The following is a 22820-nucleotide window of genomic DNA, read 5'->3' on the forward strand; positions in this document are numbered from 1 at the left end:
GGGGGGGGGGGAGTGGAGGGCACAACAGCAATCATCTTAAAGCTAAGTGACAGTAAACCAGAGAGTAGTTGTGGAATAGGACAGAGTTTTTATTCTACTGCAGTGTCATCAGGTAAGTCAGAAATGTATCCCTCCATCACCATGTGGTACAGGGTTTGACTCCCTAAACCTTCACTTGCTTAAAGCGTAACCTTGAGCAAGTCACAAAATCAGACAGTGTCCTGGGCAATTTTCACTGCATCTAGTAACTAGCTATGAAATGTGGCACAAAATGTCCATAAATGAACTCTGTGTACCCATAATCTGGAAAACTTCCTGCATAATACCACTACACAAAGGGGGAACCAATGTGGTACAGTGGTGCAGCAGTAGCATTGTTGCCTCACAGCAAGAGGTTCTCTGGTTTGATTCTCAGCTGGAGTGCCTTCTGTGTGGAGTCTGCATGCTCTCCTTGTATTCGTGAGGGTTTTCTCTGGGTACTCCAGTTTCCTCCAATGTTAAAAGACGTGTCTGTAGTGTTTCTCCCTGGGCCGCTGCTGAAAATTGTCTTTGTTCTAAGTTGGGACTTTCCCAGTAAACAAATGTTAAATAAAATAAACACTGACCTTGCTAATTATAGACCTGTCACAACTCATGACTCACCTACTCTCCTAACTAACACCCAACATGGTTTTCGACCTACCCATAGCACCACCACAACACTATTAAGTTTTACAGATGACATTAACCTCTTAAGAAACAATGGTTAATTAGTCTCCTCAATATTCCTAGACATGTCCAAAGTTTTTGATACAGTAGTGTCCCACCAAAAATGTCTAGAAGATCTCCTGTTTAAACTAAGCCACTCTGCCCTTCAGTGGTTCCATGACTGTTTATCAGATTGACAGCAGCAAGCACTAAAATGGCACAATGAATTATATCCCACACTACCCATTACACCGGGTGTAACACAGGGATCAATCTTAGGTCCACTCTTATTTATCATTTTTACAAACAAGCTCCATTCTGCAACTGACTCTGCCAAAATTATACAATATGCAGATGACTCAATGCTTATTTGTGCAGCATCCTCCGTCTCTGAACTGCACAAAAAAACCTCTCTTTCACTGCTGTAGAATCTTGGCTTGCCAGTTCACAATTAATCCTCAACCCCAATAAAACAAAATTAATGTTATTTACAAACAACAAACCCTCAAGCCAGCATACACCTTTCCAAATCTACTACTCAAATAGCACTAAGATCGAACCAGTATCACACACTAAACTTCTTGGTATCACAACTGATGATAACTTGAAATTCGATAAACATCTGGCAACTGTCATTAAAAATGTTCACATTAAACTTGGCTCCCTTTATAGAGCCCAACCCTATTTACTGATTTTTCCAGGCACTCTATCACTGGGACACATTTACTATCTCCCCTCATATATGCCTCAGCCATTTGTACCAACCTGAAGAAAATCAATCTAACTAAACTTGAAGTATGCTATAATAAAATTGCCTGATTTGCTAACAGCTCCCCATATAGAGTGTAAGCACTGATAATACTGTACTGTACCATAATTAGCTAGAATGAGAATGAGAATAAAAGTCTTTATCTGTTAATTACCCAAGCTCATGCTGAACACATGCCCATCTTTCCTTTATGGACCAAGTCTTGTGCGCTTTTTAGAATGAATTCTCCAAACACTGTAGTTCATTCAATAAGGCTTTATTAGATGCTCATAATATCTGGGCAGCCGCGGTGGTGCAGTGGTTAACATTGCCACCTCACAGCAAGATGTTCTCCAGTTCAATCCTCGGCTGGGGTGCCTTCTGTGCGGAGTCAGCATGTCCTCCCTGTGGTCACGTGGGTTTCTTACGGGTGCTCTGGTTTCCTCCCACATCCCAAAGACATGCTGTAGGTGGATTGGATACTCTAAATTGGCCCTGTGTGTGTGTGTGTGTGTGTGTGTGTGTGTGTGTGTGTGTGTGTGTGTGTGTGTGTGTGTGTGTGTGTGTGTCTTCCGTGGAAGGTTGGGTGCCAGGCTGGCAACTCAACACTGTAAAAACTTCACTGCCAGTCATGAGCAGACAGGTGTTCCACAGACTGTGAAAAGAAGATGTTCACAATATCTGAATAATGTTTTCATTAACAGTGCTGATAAACAATTAGTGTTTAAAGTTACTGCATGTCATGTTCTGATTGTCCTGAAAAATGTAAACTAACATAGTCTTGATATGACCTGTCTTCTGTACTCAGGCTCGAGTGTCTGTCATCTTCTCTGAAATAACAGGTCGAACAAACTTACTAACCTTAACTGAACTGCTATCCTGAGCACAACATATTATATTGTTTCAGTCCAGTAATTTTCCTTATTTACTTTTTCTAATCTTGGTCCTAGGCTTTGTCTCATATGTGCTTTATTTTAACATTCCATTAAGGAACACACTGTAGCTGACAATATTGTATCTTTCCCTTAAGAAAAGAACATTCTGTATTTCTGCATTTTTTACACACTTTATGCTTATCTTTCCTTTTTAATAAACTGTCTCTTATGCTTGACCAGCAAGGTTTTCTTTCTGCTTAACTGTTTTTTATGCATAAATGAAACACAATTTATTTTACCCTTTAGCCTGTCTAATGTCCAACTACTTTAAAATGGAAAACCCTAATCTAGCATAGAGAACACCACTGTATTGCATTACAACAACTTAACTGGATAGAACCACCCAATGTCCTTGTATTTACTCAACTTACAAAAGCCCACAATATAATATATCAACCTGAAAAATGTCCAGCTCTACAAAACCTACTTAAAACCCAATCCAACACTAAACAACTCAGATCCTCTGCTAAACTCTTTCTGCAAGTGACTAGGTCTAACAAATTTCATGGAGACTCTATATTCCAATAGTATCTGCAGGATGTGGAACATGACCCCTTAGCCAATACCATCTACTGCCAACCACCATATATTTAAAACACTTCTCAAGTCCCACCAATCAGAATCATGGCTCTGCTCCTGTCTTAATCCTGGCTGACTAATATTATATTTAGTTACTTTTCTACTGTTACCTTCATCTATTACTCTTTCTCACCCCCATAATCATTGTAATCCTTTCTTGTATCTACTAACATAGATTTATAACTAAACTACCTAATAAAACTATAGTTTACTTTTTACTGTCACTGCTTATTAATATATTTTCGCACTTCCATTGTCTAATCTAACATTCATCTTCATAGAACAGTTTGACTGAAACCTTAAGCAATACTGACAAATCTCCCTGTTATTGTATGGCACCTATTAAATGTACTAAGTGTGAATTTTTTTCTTTGTATGTAAAGCCTATGTGTGAATTAACCTGTGATTGCAACCTGCTATGTATTATATTTTACTACTATTGTATTTCAGATGCCTGTTTATTTTATATGCCACAGTGGACTGTAAAAGTTTGAATGTACCTTGGGTCTTTCTCCCAGACCTCTGCTGAAAAAGGGTAAACTACCTAGTTGGACTATCCTGGTAAACAAATGTAAAATAAATAAAAATAATAAATGAAATAAAAATATAGTTATTAAAAACTAACAAATTCTGATAACAGATTGATGCAGAGCCGTTGAAAAGTTAATAAAAATATTTGACAATCTGTGTACAACATTAATTTAAAAATTAAAATATAGCTACATTTTTGCACTTGATAGTTCCAGAACACATCTAAACTAGTTCATTGGAGTTGCCATAACAACCTAATGATTATTCTCTGACAATCAATACACAGAGCTCATGACACATGTAGAAACCATTCAAGATTACTGAAAATAATAATTTTCTCAAGGAAAACAATGTCATCATCATACAAAAATTACCCTGTTTTTGTTCCCTACACCCCCCAACACACAGTTGCTACACTACATAATCAGATTTGAGACTCATTCTAACACCTAATTTTAAGTTTAACAAACAAAAACACAAATTCACAAACTGCACCAAGCTGTTTTAATGAAGAGCTAAAAGGCTCCAAAATACTAAGTGCTTTCACCATCAACTGATGGCTTCTTCAGAGGAAACTCCCAGATATGCTCAGAACTAGTTCAAAATGATGTGAAGATTACTGATCCTACAGACATTGCCAACATACTGGCTGACAGGTTCAGTGCAAACTTCTCCGCCCCCTCCCCCCCAAAACGAGAGATATCTATACCAAACGATTGCAGCCCCCCAAACATCTCCAACGCCCAAGTGAGAACTGCTCTCTCCAAAGCAAAAAACACAGCATCCATGGGACCTGATGGTGTCCCCGGCTGTGTGCTCCACGAACTCAATGAGGAATTAAACCCACAGCTAGGACAGCTGTTTAATCAAAGTCTTACCTCTGGATACATGCCAGGAGTGGCGCACTGCAACTGTGGTCCCACTTCACAAAGGCGGTGCCTCCACCGACCCTGGAAATTACCGCCCATTAGCTTGACAAGCCTTATCTGCAAAGCCATGGAGAGGATCATAATGGACCTCATAAATAAAGACATAGGGAATTTGCAGACTTTGGATCCAACCCAGTTTGGCTTTGTCAAAGGCAGATCATGCCTTTTAAACTTGGTTGACTTTTTGAAACAGTCACCAAAGCCATTGATGAGGAAAGGCAGTCCATACAGCCTACCTCGATCTGGCGAAGGCCTTCGATACAATACCCCACTCGGGTATCATTGAAAAACTCATCAGCTTAAATGTTAACCCATACATCACAAGATGGGTTGCAAACTGGCTGAGTGACAGAACCCACAGGGTCAGAGTTGCTGGCGCCATGTCAGACTCAAAGCCTGTCACAAGTGGTGTCCCACAGGGCTCAGTCCTGGGCCCACTCTTGTTTGGCATCTACTTTTCCAAGTACAAGCAAACACAGGAGGGTTATGGCTGACAAAGTTTGCAGATGACTGCAAACTGGGCGCCATAGTAGAAAACACATCTGACACAGATATCCATCAGAAGGGTCTCACAGAAATGGATAACTGGTGCCAGAGCCACGACCTAAAGTTAAATGCCAAAAAATGCATAGTCATACCCTTCGGGAAAAACAAGGTTACCCTAGCTACCAAATAGGTGGCAATCCACTGAGCACAGAAGAAGTTATCAGGGACCTGGGGACCCAGGTTGATAGTAGTCTGTCATTCGACACCCATGTAGCTAAAGTAGTTAGGAAGACCTTCTACATTGCCCACCTTATCATGAAGGGATTCTCATCTAGATCAAGGAGGTCATAGTCTCCCTTTACTCATCACTCATCAGACCAATGATTGAGTACAATGCCCCATTCGGAATGTATCTGACCCGACACTTGCAGCAGCTGGAGAGGCCACAAAAGTTCCTCACCAAAAGGATAAAGGGTCTCAAAATTTGTCCTATGCTGCCCGACTGAAAGAACTCCAGCTCTATTCAGTCGCTTACCGCTTGCTCAGAGGTGACCTTTGCCTAACATACAAGGCCATGTCAAACCCAGATTTGATGAATATGCTTCACCTCAAAAATCTAGATCCATCAGAGCCACAAGGCGGAGACTTAAACCTCGACACGGCTATTAATAGGACGTGCTGGAGGGATAGATTCATCACCCAAAGACTCCCTATGCTGTGGAACAAAATCCCGGTATATGTGAGGCAGAGCACCTCGCTGGCCTTGTTCAAGAGAAATCTTGACCAATGGATGGGAGATCGCAGATATACCCCAGGGATTACCTCAGTGTCACTGCTCGACAGAGGCACAGCAAAATAATGGGTATAGTTCCCCATACTAAAGGGGTGGCGTAAGCCACAAAACGATGGTCTAGGCTTGTAAATGCCCTCGGGCAGATAGCCTAGTATGAACCTATGAACCTATGAACCTAAAAGGAGCTCATAATCACATTGTTTAAATACAAAATTCCACATGCACATTGACCAATCGACTTCATTGATTAATTACAATCCCAATGAACATACTGTTATATCTTTCAAATAAACCATAAAACATGCATGCTGAACTTGCTTAAAAACATGTATTAAAACATCTATGCACTCACTTTGAACATACTCATTATACACATATTAGAGTTGAGACCTTATTTGAATTATTACTAGCTTTTCCCAATACAACAAAGCAAAAAGACTTCAAACAACCATAGCTCTTTGTTTCAAAATGGACTTAATAGAAATATGGTCGTTGAGCCCAGGGTAAGTTGTTGCATCTATAATCACCTGCCATTTAAATTCTAAAGACTCAACTCTGATGTTATCATCACCCCCTCTTTCACTTATCATCACCCTATCAATTACAAAAAATATAAACTTTTTAAAGTTGACACAATCCTTGGAATGTAAATACAATGCGTTATGATTATCCATATTTTTAATAGCCATCTGGTGTTCTGCTATCCTTTCCCTTAATCTACGTATAGGTTTCCATACGTAAAATCCTGCACATGTCGTGCAAGTCACCCATTTTGAAACAAAGGGCTATGGTTGTTTGCATAGATGTTTTAATACATGTTTTTAAGCACGTTCAGCATGCATGTTTATGGTTTATTTGAAAGATATAACAGTATGTTCATTGGGATTGTAATTAATCAACGAAGTCAATTGGTCAATGTGCATGTGGAATTTTGTATTTAAACAACGTGATTATGAGCTCCTTTTACTCTGAAGAAGCCATCAGTTGATAGTGAAAGCACTTAGTATTTTGGAGCCTTTTAGCTCTTCATTAAAACAGCTTGGTGCAGCCTGTGAATTTGTGTTTTTTGTTTGTTTTATTTAGTCCTTACCCTGTTGGGTTTAGTGTTTTTATAATTTTAAGTTTAACCTGCTCAAATTTAAATCTGATTAAAAATCTTTAATATAAAGTATACATAGTAAACTTGGCCCAGAAGTGTAATGTTGTGTGCAAGTAATAAACAAATTGCATTATTTTCTCTCAGTTAAAAAAACTAAATGTTGCAATTGGTGGAATTATTTGCCTTTATTATATTCTACACAAAGGAAGATACATGATTTGGAATTGCACACCATCTTCCAGACTATTGCCTCTTCTCCCTACATATGCAGTAATTAGATATTTCTGATTTGTATGAAACAATTCTGTGCTGCTCTCACCTCAAACAAATCTGCTCCCCCTTTTCAAACCAGTAAGCCCATAAGGTATATGCTTCCTCTTTTCAAGGATGACCTGTCCGGTTAACTGAAGTGCTCAGAACCACAGAACTAACAGGCAAATGGAGACTGAGGGAATCAAACACATGGCTAAATAATAAAGGTCATTAGCAGCTCACATCTGTAATCATCTGTACTAAATGAGCAGGGTTCATAATGCAGATATTCTAAATGCAGAATGAAAGATATAGCACATATAAAAATTAAGTGATTAAATACTAATAAAAGAGAGGTATTGTTCTCTGTGGCCATGGAGGGTGTTGCAGGGTGGCCCAGTTTCCTATCATATCCCAAAGATGTGCTATAGGTGTACTACGGACATAGCCCCAGAAATGTTTATAGATGTGTGTGCCTTGTGCAAGTGTGTATCTGTGCCCTATGATAGTCTGATGCCCTCTGCCCTCCAGCTGAGTACCAGAGTAGGCTGTGTCTCCCCTGTGACCTTGGAATAAGCAAATAATTAGAGAATGAATGGCTGTATGAATAACTGTAGATACAGTTGTTATTGCTGATCTAGGAGTATCCTTTTAACTCCATTAACGTTTTTAAAGGTGTGATATTTGTTGCTCTTCTACTGGATCTTATGATGCATGCATTTGCATATGTGATAAATGCCTGGCTATAACCAAGGGAAGGTTCACCATGTGACTGATCACCATTTGTCATGAAAAGTTGCACCATTAACTCCTAGATTTTATTTTATTTTTATTTATTTATTTTGCATTTGTTGACCAGGATAGTCCAACTGGATACATGTCCATTTTCAGTGGAGGCTCAGGGAGAAAAGCTCCAAACTTACAAACAGATAAAGACAAGCAAGTTATAGTATATGCACAAACATATTGTATTAACATACAAGTTACAGTCTCACATATCAAGCCTATGAAAAATACAGTTTATATTTAGAAATATTTACAAATATGTTACAGTTTCTCTTATCAAACCTATAGGTACAACTTATAAAAAAATAAAATAAAATAAAATAAAAAAATAAAATCAAAGCCTAGTTCCTACCTTTCCTGTAACTAGTGTAGTCCAGATTCAGATTTGCTGTATCCAGGACTGTATGTAAGCTTCTGAGCCCCTCCATGCTTTTTGTGTTGGAGGGAAGACTTCTAGCTTATCAGTGGGAGTGGTAAGCACTAGGTAACTTATCTATCACATAAGGAGTGGTTCTGACTCAGAAACTGTAGTTATTGGCCGTTCGGGCAGTTTTCCATCTCTCTCAACTTTCTGATTTAAAAGCCCGCATTTGCACTTGTTTCCCCCCTTTCCTGTAACTAGTTTAGTCCAGATACAGATTCTTAGTTTTAGCACTTGAATTTTCTTATTTGTGATCAGCACTTGTTCAGAACTTGTTGTAAGCACTAAATAACCTACTAATTACTACAGCACTCAACCTTCCTCATTACCTAGAGGAAAACAGTTTTGGTACTTACTTTCCTCACTTGCTTGGAGAAAAACAGCTCTTGTACTCACTTTCCTCACTTATCTAGAGGAAAATAGTTTTTTTATTCAGGCATGTCCAAGGGTCAGCTCCCAATGTTCTCGCCTGCCTATCTGATGAATCTGGGCATCTTGGGGCAATGTAGAAATTGCCTCATGTACACAGACAACCCTCTCCTCCTACCACCCAGCACTACAACCTGTGAGAGATGCACTTATCTAGCCAAACTGGAGGTAAAGCTCTCTCCAACCAAGACTGAACTTGACAGTCAAGAGGAGAAGGTAAACACTTGCACCACACCACACTCATCAGATAGTCTCACTAAATCTACACCACCATAATCCACACACAGAAACTCAAAAACATTCGCAGAGGCTCTCAATAATAATCTGCTCAAGCAACAGAGACCTCCAAAGCAGAAATGCATGCAACTTCCACCCCCCAACACAACCCAAATGACACATAGCTCGCAGACTCAGTGTGCCACTCAACCACAGCCAATAAGGCAAAACAACATACCCAACACACTAGTCATAGGTGACTCTATAGTCAGGCACACTGATGTCCCACTCACCAGGCTAAACAAGGAGAAGGTTACTGTCAGCTGCCTGTTGGGTGCCAGGATCCGCCACATAACCCATGCACTCAGGTCACTCCACAACAAGTACAAATATGACTCTGTCATTGTCCATGTTGGTGTGAACTACCTGAGATGTACCTCCCTGGACTACATGAAAAGAGACATGGAAGAGCTCTCTGATCTTGTAGCCCAGGCAGGTATGACCCTAGCCCTGAGTAGCATTCTGCCATCACCCAAAATGATGCCACAGTACAAGGACAAAATGATTGACTTCAACAATTGGCTAAGCTTCTGGTGTCATTCTAAAGGGATACAGTGTCTGTCTGTTTCTCTAGCGCCTCGACAACAATCAGCCTTCAAGGAGTAACAACTAATACATTTTACACAGTATATATACACAATCAGCTACCAATTAATAAACAATCAATTAATTAAACTAATTAAGATTTAAAGTCACATAATACAAATTAGAGAATACTTTTCCAACAAAATTCCACATTCAAACATTTAGGCATCAAAGTATTATATTTTAATATAAAAATAGCCTCTTTTCTTAAAAGCATAAATTTTACTTTTTCTTTATCAAAATCATCTGTTAAAATATGTTCCAAAATGGTCACTTTTAAACCCATAGAACTACCATTGTGACATTCTTTAAAATGTTGGGCCACAGGACTATCATCTTTGTTTGTCCGAATATCCCTTAAGTGTTCCAACAGCCACACTTTAAACATTCTTTTTGTTTGTCCAATATAAAATTTATTACATCCACATTTTATAGCATAAATAACCCCCTCTGTTCTACAATTGTAAACACCATTGGGTATAAAGCGAATGTTATTAATACAAGAAAAAAATTTCACTGTGTACGAACATACACTCATTTCCCACAGGGCTTCATGCCCTTAACACAAATTTGTAAAGGAAATCTAACCTCAGGTCCAATAAATTTAGTATAAACTAACATATCTTTAATATTCCTACCCCTTTTGTAAGAAAAAAATAATTTCCTATTAATTAAACCTGTCAATTCAACAAAATTCCTCAAAAATTCCCAAAAATATAAAATACACTGTCTAATATTATCACTAAGAACATTATATGTGGAAACCCATACTATTTTTATGGGCTTAGTTGAGAAGGAATGTATTTATAGTAAATTTTTCTTTAAGAATTATGTTAAATTTTATTTTAGATATATAGATGATTTAATATTTTTATGCGAAGGTGATTTCACTTAGTATCTAATTTTGTGCAAGAAATTCAAGTAAACAGATTTAATATATTATTTGATGGCTTACAATATGGGCAACAAGTCTCATTTTTGGATATTAATTTATGTGGAATAAAAGGAAAAAATATTATTACGAGTATTCATAGAAAATTTGAATCAGTTAATGAATTCTTAATGGGCACTAGTTGTCACCCTAGGCATACTATTGATTCATTGTCCTATGGAGAATTTTTAAGAATATCTAGATTGTGCAATGAAGAAAATAATTTTATGAAAGAAATTGAGCAGACTAGGAATATGTTTATCAATAGGAAATATGATGTTAGACTAGTTGATAAAGATATTAAAAAAGGTATTTGCTATCAGATGTAACAATAATAGAAACATTTAATTATTTAGGAATAATAATACTAATATAGTGACCAATAGTACAGATCTAGAGATTTTTTTTATAGTTTCCACATATAATGTTCTTAGTGATATTAGACAGTGTATTTTATATTTTTGGGAATTTTTGAGGAATTTTGTTGAACTGACAAGTTTAATTAATAGGAAATTATTTTTTTCTTACAAAAGGGATAGGAATATTAAAGATATGTTAGTTTATACTAAATTTATTAGACCTGAGGTTAGACTTCCTTTACAAATTTATGTTAACGGCATGAAGCCTTGTGGGAAATGTAGTGTATGTTCGCACACAGTGAATTTTTTTTCTTGTATTAATAACATTTGCTTTATACCCAATGGTGTTTACAATTGTAGAACAGAGGGGGTTATTTCTGCTATAAAATGTGGATGTAATAAATTTTATATTGGACAAACAAAAAGAATGTTTAAAGTGAGGCTGTTGGAACACTTAAGGGATATTCGGACAAACAAAGATGAAAGTCCTGTGGCCCAACATTTTAAAGAATGTCACAATGATAGTTCTGTGGGTTTAAAAGTGACCATTTTGGAACATATTTTAACAGATGATTTTGATAAAGAAAAAGTAAAATTTATGCTTTTAAGAAAAGAGGCTATTTTTATTTTTAAATATAATACTTTGATGCCTAAAGGTTTGAGTGTGGAATTTTGTTGGAAAAGTATTCTCTAATTTGTATTATGTGACTTTAAATCTTAATTAGTTTAATTAATTGATTGTTTATTAATTGGTAGCTGATTGTGTATATATACTGTGTAAAATGTATTAGTTGTTACTCCTTTAAGGCTGATTGTGGCCGAAGCGCTAGAGAAATAAACTGTCTGACTGCTCGGATTCTTCTTTTTCGTTTGTGGTGAAGCAAATTTGTGCTTTGGTGCTACTTTTTGTGTTGTATTTCATACAGTATCTGTCTGCCTGGGATGACATGATCAACAGACCACGATGCTTTGCCAGAGATGGCATTCACCTGTCACCCGTGGGATTCCAGATACTGGTTAAGGTACTTGCCGCCCCTATAGTGCCATTTTTAGGCAAGGTTCAAATGACAAATTCACCACCGTAAGAGGAACAGGCAAGCAAAAGCTGAGGGTGATGCTACTCAATGCTAGAAGTCTAAATCTCAAAATGCACTCACTCGAGGCACTCCTTAATATGGAGAACATCGATATCTGTGCAGTGACTGAGACCTGGTTCAAGGCTCCAGAGAGCACCCCTGCATTACCAGGCTATAACTCATACCACACTTTTCGGCCATGTAACCTGGACTGGAACACCAAAGGCGGAGGTGTGTCCATATTCATTAAGGATATCCACACCTCCAGGCTAGTTGCTCAGCATAATGCAGCCGAGGTTATCCAAGTGCAACTAACTCTGGGCAAAACTGCAATCCAAATTGTAGCTTGCTACAGATCCCCCACCATGCCCCAGGATTCCCACTCCTCTTTTCTTGATGTACTGGAAAATATTAGGGTTCAACCAAACACCCTAATAATGGGCGATTTCAACTACCCCACCATTAACTGGGAAAACTACTCATGTACTAACTCCTTCGCTCAATGCTTTCTGGAATTCATAAACTCCAATGCCCTGGATCAACTTATCCACACCCCCACCAGGAGCAACAATATCCTAGATCTAGTCATTACCAACATGACTGACCGGTGTTCCATACCTGAAGTCAACTCCTCATTGGTCCAATCCGACCATAAGCTAATTACCATAGATATCCACATCCTGCCCCCACCCCCCATTAAAGAAACCATGGTAAAAAATTTCTCCAAAGCCAACTTCATGCTTCTTAAGACAGAAGTGGTGAACTTCATGACACCCATGCAGATGGACAATACAATTATGACTACTGAATCCTACACAATTGCACTTTATAAGCACTTACACGAGTGTATGGATCGTGCTATCCCAAACAGAACCAAGATGCTATCCTCCAAAAAAAGGAAGCCAATCTGGTGGTCCCCTGCCATAAACAAACTGTACAACAGAAGGAAGAAACTGTTGCAAAAGAGAGTAAAATCCCATGTGTGGAGGAGCTCCCTGGTCAGCCTCAGTAAGAAGCTGTGATCCCTGATAAAATCCCCCAAAGCTAGTTATGAAAACAAAATCACCACTCATTCTAAAGACAACCACAAAGCATTCTATAGCTATGTCAAGAATCTCAGTGGCAACACTCAGATCTGCTCTGAGTTACAGCACAATGGCACTAAATATACAGACCCAACTGATATTGCCAACATCCTGGCAGATAGGTTCAGTGCTAACTTTACCCCCCTCTCACCCCCTAAAGAGCCCATCTCTATATGGGAAGAATGCAAAGTCCCTGTAATCATAGCTGCACAGGTAAAAACCACACTGTCCAAAGCCAAGAACACCGCATCCATGGGACCAGACAACATCCCAGGCTGCATTCTACATGAACTACAGAATGAAATGGCACCCCAACTAAGTACCATGTTCAGTCATAGCCTCACCTCAGGCTTTGTGCCTGCTGAATGGCGCACAGCAACGGTTATCCCACTCCACAAGTGGGGAGCCACCATGGACCCCGGGAACTACTGTCCCATTAGCCTGACGAGCCTGGTCTGTAAGGCCATGGAACGTGTCATCATGGAACTTATAAACAAAGACATTAGTAATATCCACACTCTGGACCCCACCCAGTTTGGGTTTGTAAAAGGCAGATCATGTCTCCTAAACCTGATAGACTTCTTTGAAGCAGTCACCAAAGCCATAGACAAGGTTAAGGTGGTTTACACAGCCTATCTAGATCTTGCCAAGGCTTTTGACACCATCTCCCACTCTGGAATTATAGATAAACTCATTAAACAAGGTATAAATCCCTATGTCACAAGATGGGTTGCCAACTGGCTCACTGACACAACTCACACTGTGAAAGTAGCAGACTCCAAATCCGATTTCAGACCAGTGACAAGTGGAGTACCACAGGATTCAGTCCTGAGTCCTCTCCTGTTTGGTATCTACTTCTCTGAAGTACAGGCTAACACAGAAGGTCTTTGGCTAATGAAGTTTGCAGATGACTGCAAACTAGGAGCCATAATCGAAACCCCTAACGATGTGGACATCCTACAAAAGGGCCTCACTGAGACAGATGCCTGGTGTCAAAGCCATGGCCTCAAGCTCAATGCCAAAAAGTGCATTGTCAGTCATCCCCTTTGGTAAAAACTCTGTACCCATGAACTACAACATAGGCGGTAGCATACTTAGCATCAAAAGTGTGATAAGAGACCTTGGGACACAGGTGGGCAGTAGTCTCTCCTTTGATTATCACATCGCCACAGTAGTCAGAAAATCCTTCTACGTGGCGCACCTCATCACAAAAAGTTTCTCATCCAGAAAAAAAGAGGTCACTGTTCCCCTCTACTCATCACTCATTAGACCCATTATAGAGTACAATGCCCCTTTTGGTATGTACCTCACAAGGCATCTACAACAACTGGAAAGGCTGCAGAAATACCTCACAAAGAGGATTACCGGCCTCAAACAGATGCCCTACGCAGACCGTCTCAAAAAGCTCCAGCTTTACTCCATCGCATATCACTTACTCAGAGGTGATCTCTGCCTAACATACAAAGCTATGTCAAACCCAGAGCTGTTGGACATGCTCCACTTAAAGAAATCCCAATCCCTCCGAGCTACACACTCTAGGGACCTAAACCTTGTCACCACAATAAACAGAACATGCTGGAGGGATAGATTCCTGTCCCAGACACTTCCCATACTCTGGAATAAACTCCCTATATATATCAAACAAAGCTCCTCATTAGCACTCTTCAAAAAAAATATTGATGATTGGATGGAAAATAGGAAATTCACCCCGGGGATCACTTCTGTGACTCTGCTTGACAGTGGCACAGGAAAATAATTTTCTTAGGTGGCAAAAACCAGGGTACCTTTTTGCCTGGGCTTGTATAGGCCACATGGCCAATAGCCTAGTACCTACCTATGAACCTATATACGGAGTATCTACAAAGATGCTGCAGTTTCTCTTTAGTCAGGGTTAGAGCAAGGATATAACCAGTGAGTTTTAAAATACTGGGTTAGATTTTTTTTTTTTAATGATTAAGGGAGGGGTTCAGAGTAAGGTCAGATGGGAGTGAATTCCAGGTTTTGCCTACTGAATTTGCAAACAAAGATTCTCCAGATAGGTTGTTAGCTTTAACAGATTGAACCAAAAGTTCTGTAGTGGAATGAAGTGACCTAGCGTCTTTGTAGGGATGGATAATGTTTTTAAGGGAGGGCATTTTTTTCTGGATGATTAATAACCTTGAATGCTACAGTAAGTTGATTATATTGAATTAGCCTGGGGAGTTCTCGCCATCCTAAGAGGTTTAGGTTTTGACAATGGTGTGTCCTGTAGGGAGTTCCTGTGGCAAACCTGGCAATTTGATTGTAGCAGCGAGAGAGTTTGCTAAGATTAGTTTTGTTCAAGTTAGTGAGTATTGGCGAGGCATAAAGTAGAGTTGAAAGCTAATGGGTATGGGCAATGGCAGTCCTAGCTAGAGGGGTGAGAAAAGGTTTGTTTTTGTATAGGGAGCCAAGTTTTTTGTTAACAGTTTTAATAGTTTGGTTTACATGCATATCATATTTGAGGTTGTTGTCTATTATAACAGCCAGGAGTTTGGTATACATATCTGGTGAGATTATGGTCTCATTGTTAGACGTTATAGTAAACGAAGGTTGACAGGATTTGCGAGTAGGGGAGAAGAGCAATAGCTTTGTTTTATTAGGGTTTAATATCAGCTGTTGATTAGAGATCCGGTTTTCCACTCTATTAAAGGTTTTCTGGGTTAAACTAAGGAGATTTGCAGGGGCAGAGGCTGAGCAAATCAGGGTGGAGTCATCGGCAAATTGCATACAGGTTGTGTCTGGGATTAGAGTGTGGAGGTCATTGATAAAGAGGGAGAAAAGAAGAGGACCTAATATGGAGCCTTGAGGGACACCAAGGGTAACGGGGAGAAGGGTGGAGAGTTTGTCCTGCCAAAGGACAGCCTGCTGTCTTCCACTAAGATAAGATTGAAACCATTGTATGGCATGGCTGTTTAGGGATATTTTATTTAGGGTAAGTAAGAGTAGCTGGTGGTTAACCATGTCAAAGGCCTTGGAAAGATTGAGAAACAGGGCAGAAGATAGTTTGTTGCTCTTACGATTTGAATTTATGACATTAGAAAAGGAGAGGAGGGTTGAGGTGGTACTGTGCTGTGGTCTAAATCCATGCTGGGAGTTGGCCAGAAGATTATGTTGAATAATGTAGTGTAAGAGTTGTTTATGGATACACTTTTCCATAATTTTAGCCAGAGGGGAAAGAATAGCTATTGATCTATAGTTTGACAGCCCAATGGAGCTGCCTCCTTTGTGGAGTGGTATGACGTGATATTTTCCAGATAGAGGGGATAGAGGCTTCAGTTATGGTTCTGTTTATAAAAATAGAGACAGGGTATGCTATAACATCAGCAGCTTTTTGCAGCTAGTCTGCAGGGAGGAGGTCAGCTGAAAGGGTGGTTGGTTTTAGTTTTTTAATTAGGGCTCTAATGAGTGAAATTAGAACTTTTTGGAAGCTAAAGGAGAGATTGTCACTGGGTTTAGGGGTTTCAGAATTAGGACAAGTGGGTTTAGATTTGCAAGGGCCTGGATGGTTTCTGTAAAGAAACTGTTGAAGTTGTTGGCAATGGACTCTGGTGATTTTTGGGTTGGGGCTGAGGGGGTTGGAGTTGTGGATTGCCCTGGGTGGAGGAGTTTGTTAATACCTGCCCAGAACTTCTGTGGCTTGTTGTGGTGCTTCTGCTGTAGATGGCAGAAATAGTTTTTTTTGTCTAGTAATAGCTTTCATTTAGTTTTTTCTGATTGTTTTTTCAGTGTGACCTTATAACTCTTTGTTTTAATTTGTTAGCTGGGATATTTTGCAGTCACCCTAATGATAATGGACATCAGCTGTGTATAACAACCCTGTGTTTCTTATGCTTAGTCAAACACTCTGCTTATGGTATGCTGATGAGCTCATAACAAGGCTGAAATATGCATATCCATAGCTAGTGGGGTTTGGCTTTATTGGCCTGAAATTGTCCATTAAAACAACTTCAAATGTAAAAGTCATGAGCAATCAGAATCGTTATATAGCTGAAACACCTGATGTTCATAAGGGTCATTTGCATATATCCCATGTGCCTCTGTTACAGGAGGTTTGGGAGGTCACTCATTGGAAGTTCTAGCTTGATTATCTTTAGTTTTGTTTCTTTAGTGAGCCAGGGGGCAACTTTTGTTTTAATTCTAATAGACCATGCAGGTACGTGGTTGTCAAGGATGGCCAGGAATGTGTTATTAAAGTGTATTACTGCCTCATCTAGTGGTAGTTGTTTTAGAAATGACCAATTGCATAATTTAAGTTCTTCTAAGAATTTATTAAGGTTGAAGTTTTTATTTCTTATTGTTTTATAGGTGGGTAGATGTGGCCATTCAACTTTATGCCTAATAGTATATGTTAAGAAATGATCACTTAGATCTTCAGGGAGAGTACCTGATTTGTACATGTGGTGGGGGCTATTAATTAGTGTCCAGTCTAGGATACTTTATTGTTAGGCTTGCTGATCCTAGTAGGGGAGGTTATAGTTTGTGTAAAACCATGTAGGTTTACATGAGTGGTTGGGGTCTCTGCAGTGCAGGTGTACCAATCTATATTGCGGTCCCTTAAAACAATGGTCTCTTGGGGGTAGGCATTGGATAGCCAGTAGAGGACGTCTTCTAGGGTCCCTGAGTTATTACCTATGTGAATATAGACACATATTATGTTTATACATTTGTTTTTATTTGTAGTTTGGAAATCATAATTTCTGCTTTGATATATAGGTGGTTGAAGGTTGTCTAGAGTAACATTTAGGGTGGTTTTATAGAGAACAAGAACCTCTCCCCCTTTCGTGGTAGATTTGAAGATAAATGATTGATTAGAAATTTGTCGGCATTTTATGGTCAGAAAAAAATGACAAACCACCTGTTTAATCATTCCTTAACTTATATTTTAAAATGCTCCATCACTGGATGTAGCCTGACCCTCACTAAGCCACTAAAAGGCTTGTCCACTCTCCAGACGTATATGACTGCAAATGTCTCTGTAGTTCAAGAGGAAAATGACTCTTTTGTAGCATATTTTAAGTTACTTATGCAAGACCTCCACGCCACCAAATTTGTTTCCTAGTGAATGCAGTAAAGTTCATTTTAGGTAACCCTGTAGCAATCATATACAAGGAGGCACCTGGGGTATATGCAAATGACCCTTTAAGGACATCAGGTGTTTCAGCTGTATAGCAGTTATGAATGCCCATGACTTTTGGCAGTCCAGCCTAATTTCACAGAATGGTTAAAAAACAGTAAAACTATAAATGCAAAGGTCACTTTAGACGCGATATTATTCATTTTCCACTACGCGTGTTTGCATATATAATTAATTAACTTTATTAAAACCTTACATTCATACCTTTCCCCGATTTTGCACAACATCCCGATTTGTCTCTTAGGTCTGCCCTTCCCATGGTAAAATGTTTTGACTTTATGGTAAATAAAAGCGGATTACAGTTAATAATGCCAGTTATTAGAGTTTCTTACCTCTTAGTGTTAAAAATGCACGTTGATGTGAACTATGACCATCCTAATTTGTGTAATATTTAAAATGTGCCACTGATTTTGGAACCTGCATATTTTTTTTACTTTGTCCAGACTTTTGGGGTGAAAAGTTGTGACGTAGGCTTCCATACTTCTTTGTAATAACGCAAAAATGCGAACAAATTAACTGTCAGCAGGGGGCAGTGCATACCAGTATTAGATATGTTGTTTACGTGTGGCGCCGTTTTGTAGAGTTTAGCATCAAGTAGGTATTTTAATTTGAAATGCTTATTTCATCGTGGTTTGTTACTTGCACCCCCCCCCCCCCAATATTTAAAAAAGAAAAAAGAAAACTTTGAAGAAGAAACAAAAAATAGTAAAACACGTTATATTTAGCAACACCGTTTTTATGTAGTTTTCAATATAATTAATAAACCATTATGACTGATTAAGAGTTTTACTTCCATTTTCCACGAGTTAAGTCCAGGTCTGGACCAAAAAAAAAAAAAAAAAAAACGGTATGGGATTATGACTCCAAATGGGTAGGTAGTACATGCAGTGTAAAATAAATCTGGATACAGTCATTTACTCTTATTGAAGAAACCCTGAAATACTACTTACATCTTCCTGGAATGCTACTTGCATTAAATCAGGCAGCAGGAATTTTAACAATTTTCCACTCAGAAATTTTGTGTTTTTGTCTTCAAAACTATATGTTTGTTTTCCATTTGGAAGCAGACTTTCCCTTCATGTGGGGAGGCAAGACGGGGATTCTTTAATTTGCAGATCTGTTTATGGATTGGTTTGATACTGTGGTTGTGAAGGCCAGTCCCTCCCCCTCTCTATTAGTAACTCTTGCAAGATGCAGTTGGATTGGAGTCTGTGGGACCATTTACTAATCCTGCCTACATTTGCTAACTGAGGAGTCTGAGACAGGTTCAACACGGCTGCAGGGCAACAAAACATCTGCAAAGCAACATTTAGACCCCCTGAAATAAATAGTGGATGCCTACTGCAGCTGAGCTATGCAGGAACGTTCGATAACAGCAAAGCAGCAGACCAGATGTCCTAGCATCAGCTGCAATGAGTCAAAGGCTTCGCTGAAAAATATATATAAAGACCAGCCGTAGTTTGTTTTCCAAGGCTGCCTGGGACTGCAGCTTCAGAGGTCAGGCAGCAGGTGTAACTGTGGCATAACGCAAACTTTTCAACTTGATTCGGATTGATGTTTTCCCACTTCTGTTAAAGGCATGTCAGCTCTTAGGAGAAAATTTGGTGAGGATTATCAGGTTGTGAACACTTTAAGAGGAACCAGCTTCACGCCTCCTGTCAAGAAGGCAAGGCAAAGGTTTGTGGACAAGAATGGACGCTGTAACGTCCAGCATGGAAACTTAGGAGGTGAGACCACCAGGTACCTCTCTGACCTGTTCACCACTTTAGTGGACCTTAAATGGCGGTGGAACCTTTTCATCTTTATCCTTACATATACTGTAGCTTGGCTTGTGATGGCTTCAATGTGGTGGATTATCGCTTATATCAGGGGGGACCTCAACGGAAGCCACAATGGCACTCACACTCCATGCGTTGCCAATGTCTATAACTTTCCATCCGCTTTCTTGTTCTTTATTGAGACAGAGGCCACAATTGGCTATGGCCACAGGTACATCACAGAGAGGTGCCCGGAAGGTATTGTCCTGTTCTTGTTGCAGTCATTACTTGGGTCTGTTGTGGATGCTTTCCTCATAGGCTGTATGTTCATCAAGATGTCCCAGCCTAAAAAAAGAGCCGAGACTCTCATGTTTAGTTACAATGCTGTCATCTCTCAGCGTGATGGAAAACTGTGCCTCATGTTTCGGGTGGGCAACCTCAGAAATAGCCATATGGTGTCAGCCCAGATTCGATGCAAGCTGATAAAGGTAACAGAAAACACTCTCTTACATCTATTATTGGCTAACTTTAAATTGCAGAAGCAACTTGTTAACATCGGAAGTGCCTTATTTTTAATAGGACACTTCCAGCTGGGTTACCACCTATCACTGTTTGATCAGGACAGTCCCTATTTGGGCAGTTGTGTTCTGTGGGGGAAAAACTGAAAAAGTGACAAATGTTCTGATCTTATGGTTTCTCTAAATTTCCTGTAATAGATGCATAAACTATATATTTTTGTCTGAAACACCATAATATTATTTAAAACAGTTGATACAATTGTGCCTGTCAATATCTTAGCACAAGAAATCTGGGCAAAGCCTATAATACTGGGAGGACAAAGTCACCAAAACAAGGACAGCATTTAAATATTGCTTTTATAAACGTGGGAAGTTGCTCTAATAACACGACATGTTAGTGTACATGTTCTAAAGGATATGAACTCTGAAAGTCAAATATATGTCCTTGTTTAGTGACTTCAGTCTTCAGTGGTATGCCAGAAAAAACACAAGTTTTATGAGGAACAGACCAAAAATGTAAGACAAAAATCTGAACACTTGGGAGGTAAGGGCACAACTCAAAATTCAAAACAATGGTCTTTTATTTTTCCAAAAAGTGAAGTACAGTCCTTCTCACTGCTTGTGGGTATAATTGTTAATGCAAAATGTCACTTTTCTATAAAAATTAACTGCAGAGGTAGCGGTTCTACACGCAACAAACGCAAATCTCAATGCATTTGAGTTATACGCGTGTTTTCATGTTTCTGATGTTAAACGATTTTTCCTTTTGCACGTCAAAAGTTCAAGCCTAGCAAAAAGCATCATCATTTATACAAATGTCTCTTTCTTGTGCACACGCACTGCATAAAGGAAGAACATACTCGTTATTGAAATATTTTTACACTTTTAAAAACTTAAAATCTAAATTGAAACGAGCCACATAGAATACATAGCTGTATTCCCCATCCCCGGAACCGTATTGCAATTGGGAAGCTTGGACGCAAAGACTGCATGCATTATTGCATATCCTAAGAGTTTCATAACGAACTTTAATTTTCATAATCATGTTTAAATGCCTGTTGCTCCTTTATTAATCCAACAAAAAACACTGCATAGCGTTCATTTTGCAGAACAACTTATTTGAAATGTGTAGGGGGTACACAATGGGCCAGGCTAAAGGCTGACTTTAAAGTTTAATATCTTATACTGTTACTCAGCTCAGGAAAAAACGAACACGGTAGTTAAGTACCTTAACGGAATAATGATTTTTTTCTCCTCTGAAAGGCATACCTAATTCGACTTAATGATTTAGGAAGCCGCTGTTCTCTCTGACTAAATAGCTAGGCATACTCAGTGTACTGAAATGAGTACATTTTCTCCTGAGCATCTCTTGCAAATGTCAACACTAAAAACAGCACAGAATGTTTAGAACTTTGTAAATGAATATTCACAGTATAGAGGTACACAAAGAATTCTTGTGCAAAAGGAATACACCTCTAAAACTAGCTTTTTATGGAAATAAATTGTAACAATTGAAAATAACATGCTTCACCCATGTATCTAGAGGTATCATTTTGAGGGCTGAGTACATTTTTAAACTGACAAGTGGGTAGTGGGGGTGGCAACTTTAGGTTTGAGTACAAAATGTAAATCTCTGGCTACACCCCTAGGTAGCACATCATGACGACCCCATCCCTTTAGTTCATATCTGCAGTCTACATTGTATGAGGATAGGGTTTTGATGTGCTTTTTCCTGGATGTTAAGTTGAGCCTTAGCCCATTCGTACGTTGCCCCACCCACACTTTTTCCCCGGTTCCACTCTTCCACGAAGAGCCTCAGTTTTCTCCAAATAAAGGTAATTTGATGTTCCTATAGGATTTTTGACTTTCTGGTTTGTATATTATTTTTCTGATATAATATGTCTGGGTATAAAAATGTAACTAAATTGGTGCAGTATTCCAGGAACCAGGACCAGTGTAGCCAGTGTCCATTTGGCATAAGATACTAACTGAACTTGGGGGAATACTGCCAGGCAGACCCCTGGTCGTTTGCATCAGGGAAGTAATGTATGCACCCAGCATACCTCGCAGTCTCTCGATGCAAGAATCAGGGACAAAGCAATAAATAAATAATGGGGGACTAGGGGCCCAAAATAGGAACAGGTTTAAGAAATTGCTGTCATAAATTTAGAAAATTGGTAGACTACTATGTTTGCATTTATTATGAATGTTGAAAAATATGAAGTCTGAAACTCAAGTGTCATCAGTAATCCTCAATGACTTCCCTGAAAAAAAAAAAAACTTTTATGAGGCACAGATCAACACTATTAGGCAAAATTCTGGACATTTGATAGGTATGGCAGCCATTAAGTGCCAGGTGGGCTTTAAATGGGTAAACAGGGTAACAGAGACTAAAGGAATAAA

At 39.0% G+C, this 22820-nt stretch overlaps 1 protein-coding gene across 2 annotated transcripts in view; it reads left to right on the forward strand.

Moving 5' to 3' along the window:
• Window positions 1-19091: 19091 nt before the first annotated feature.
• Window positions 19092-22820, forward strand: part of LOC122788277 (G protein-activated inward rectifier potassium channel 1-like) — a 651334-nt gene continuing 647605 nt past the window's right edge. Inside the window, exon 1 of one of the 2 annotated variants that reach the window (XM_044055338.1) lies at window positions 19092-20387. In XM_044055338.1, coding sequence (XP_043911273.1) covers window positions 19722-20387 — 666 coding nt within the window. In that variant the 5' untranslated portion in view covers window positions 19092-19721. The remainder of the gene's footprint in view (window positions 20388-22820) is intronic. The other variant, XM_044055337.1, reaches the window with a different exon arrangement.

This window comes from Protopterus annectens, chromosome 13.part0, assembly GCF_019279795.1.
Source record: "Protopterus annectens isolate FY-2018-M chromosome 13.part0, PAN1.0, whole genome shotgun sequence".
NCBI classification, from domain to species: domain Eukaryota; kingdom Metazoa; phylum Chordata; order Ceratodontiformes; family Protopteridae; genus Protopterus; species Protopterus annectens.